Source organism: Pyxicephalus adspersus, chromosome 2, assembly GCF_032062135.1.
Source record: "Pyxicephalus adspersus chromosome 2, UCB_Pads_2.0, whole genome shotgun sequence".
NCBI lineage: Eukaryota > Metazoa > Chordata > Amphibia > Anura > Pyxicephalidae > Pyxicephalus > Pyxicephalus adspersus.
The window spans coordinates 110,704,569-110,707,793 of NC_092859.1; the positions used below are offsets into that span (position 1 = coordinate 110,704,569).

General features: G+C 35.3%; 1 protein-coding gene across 1 annotated transcript in view; it reads right to left on the minus strand.

The window, feature by feature from the left end:
* Nucleotides 1-3,225, minus strand: part of LRGUK (leucine rich repeats and guanylate kinase domain containing) — a gene marked incomplete in the record, with an annotated part of 42,522 nt that overhangs the window by 16,719 nt on the left and 22,578 nt on the right. The window contains 2 exon segments of the mRNA XM_072401845.1: nt 2,284-2,403; nt 2,790-2,896. Of these exon segments, the coding sequence (XP_072257946.1) occupies nt 2,284-2,403; nt 2,790-2,896 (227 nt within the window).

Consider the following 3,225-nt stretch of genomic DNA (forward strand, 5'->3'; position numbering starts at 1 on the left):
AAATGAGAGGGCCGAGTCAAAGGTGACGCCAAGACAACGTGCCTGAGGGGAGGGCTAAAAAACAGTGTTGTTAATAGTTAGAAATATATCAAGGGGAGATTTGGAATTTGAGGGGGGATTTGAAAAAAATGGGCATGTCATGAAAAAGCTACACTTCTGCCCTTTACTGCAGCATCTATAATGTAGCAGTCTCCTAATTTCACAAGTGTTCCAGAAATAGCAAGAGCGAGATGATGTGTTAACTCATTGATAATTGTAAAACTTGTGTGAAAGGCTTGAAGAGGTTTTGACTGCGAGTTAGCTCTTTAATATTCAAAACATGTATTATTTTTTAGCAGGTAAATCAAATGTGGGCTATAGTGTTTACTGCAAAAGAGCATCTTTTCTTTAATCACTAGATGTAATGCATAACACATGCCATCATTTTGGGCATTCCAGGAATTCAAGCTTCAAGCTGCTTCTTAGGAGGAAAGAAAGCTATTTAATTCTAATATTGACATTACTGTGCTCTGTTTGTGTGAGCTTAGATAAGATTTAGTATTGCATGTGTTTAGTCTGTCTCCTGCATGGACCCCATCTGTGGTATGGCTATTGCATCTTGAAGGATGTGAATTCCACCATGCAGAAAAATGGGCATGCCGGTCAGATGCCGGTCAGCAGGTGTGGACTCCCCTTTTATGTTCTAAAAGATGGCCACTGCACTCCTTTAAAAAAAAGAAACTTCTTTACCTACTTGAATGATACTTCTATACCGACCTAGGTGTGAACAGTCTAATTCAGGGGAGAAGAGAGAACAGGTATGCTACTGATACGTAAATAGTGGCCTTTTAATTAGAAATGCAGAAATAATAAACATATCTGACTATCCTTTAGGAAAACTTTGGAATATTAAAAAGTTAAAGTCTTCATGTTTTAAACTGTTTTTTAAATTTTACATACAATCAAGATTTCAGCAGGATTTTGTTGAGTGCTGTGTGAATGTATAGGAGTTATTTCAAATTGTTGGCCAATGAGTGAAGATGCTGGGCCAAGTGAGGTAGCTTGTGCATGTTGCATCACTGAAGAGACAAATACATTCTCACTAAAGGTAAATAAGGGTTAATTTTGTTTATTACATATGTATAGTGTTTCTTCATGGATTGATATTTACTGTGCATATTGATTTTTGTACCACATAGGAACTATTCTCGGACTTGACAGCTCCAGCAAGACTTAAAGTGGTCAGCAGCATATGTGATATTTTTAGACCCCACAAAAGTTTCCTCTATTGTGCATTAAAACTGTTACCTCAAAATGGAACATTAAGCAAATAGCTAAATGCACAGTTCAAAAACATACATTTGTCACCTTGTCCTGAAATTCTTGCCATTCTGCTTAGGAAGAAAAATTAATTTACTATTTCATGGACCACTTCTTTGTCAGCTGGAGTAAGGTAATGATACCCAATTATTCCCTATGAGCAGGCTGAAGGCTGGGGTGACATAAACAACTGCACTGATAAGCCAGAAACTAAGTATGTTCCTTCCATGGCAAAATAATGTAAATCAAGAGTGGTGAAGCATAATTATAAATCCACTGTCAGGTGAAACAGTAAATACAAATGCTAAATTTCAACTTTATCTAGTTGTTTTTGTGGTGTTTTGCTGAAGAATGCACGTAGTTCAGCATTAAAAACAATTTTCCTGTATATCTTATTCATTTGCATATCCTTCAAAATTATATAAATAGAAGGAGCAGAGGACCCTGACCAGAAAAGCTTACAATATAAGAATATATATATATATATATATATATATATATATATAATATTAACGCAAAAAAGTACATATGAAATTACATGAATGCTAAATACTAAGCTGACCATTTGTATTACTTACTTAATCTAGGAACTGTAGCCCTATATTTGTGGAATCCCCATATTTTACAAGTTTTTTTACATTTTACAAGAATCTAGTTAGCTTTTGGAATAATGTTTTTCGTTTTTCCTATTGATCTGGCCTTATGCACAATAAAAAAAATATAATAATTATTAGTATTAAAAAAATCCTATCAATTGCTTTCTCTCCAGAGCGTAAACATGTTCAGTAGTATACCACGGTTATGTCACAAAAAAAAACACTGTTAATCAAGTGGATTTATGACATGGGTTAGGACATCAAAAGCCTTTTTTATCTTCTCTGTTAAGTTAACAAAGTTCACTTGATTGTACACTGGATGGTGAAGCACTTAACATTTCCATGTAATTGAAAGCACACGGTGTTCTTTGGCAGATGAATATCTTACCCATAGCGGAAGAACTCCTTGAACTCTCTGCACATTCTGTGCACTAGCTCACGCTTCCCACAGGACTGGGGCCCTGTCAGCACTAGCATGGGGTATGGAGTATCCAGATTGGGCAATGTGCTGCAACACAGGAGGATGGCATGTCAATGTGATTTGTAGACATCGGTTAATCCTTTACAGAAACTACACATTGTACTAAATTAGATGAAGGACTGAAGTAAACCTGACACTAAAGAAATACATGGGTTACTTGTCCCTATAAGAAGACTGAATGTCATGCTAATTATTTTACTTCTATACTTTCTTCATCACTAATCTTGAACAAGTAAAGGGAAATTTAAAACAGACTGATTCCTGACTTTGTTGCATGAAACTAGCATTTTAAAGAGAAGCTCATCAATGTCACTCCTTGTATATCTATTATAAATGGAGTACTTTACCAATAGTCACTATCATACCAAAATACCACATTACAGAGTTTGAGATATTATCACTACTGAAATTACCTGTCCAAGATCTTTTGTGGCTGGACCATGCTGTACATAACATTGGCCATATGATCCCGTGCAGCAATTACCTCAGGTGGAGGGTCATACTTATTCACTGCTGCAACCTGAGCAATGTGCAGAAAAAAGAATTAAAAAAAATACTCTTCTTAATATATTTTGTTAGTACGTTTGTCTCCTACCTCTCTATACCAAAACTGAACTGACAGAATACTGCAACAAGGCGGCACATGTGGGGGCTCTGGCACAGAAAGTGTATAATCTTCATTATATGTTCTTTAGTATATAAACAATACTTTGTTTTTCAAACATGACGCATGTTTCAAGTAAAAATACTGTACTGTAATAATTACTTTGTAATCTCAGAAGAATACTGTACAATACTGAATAATGTAATAATTACTTTGTAATCTCAGAAGAATACTGTACAATACTG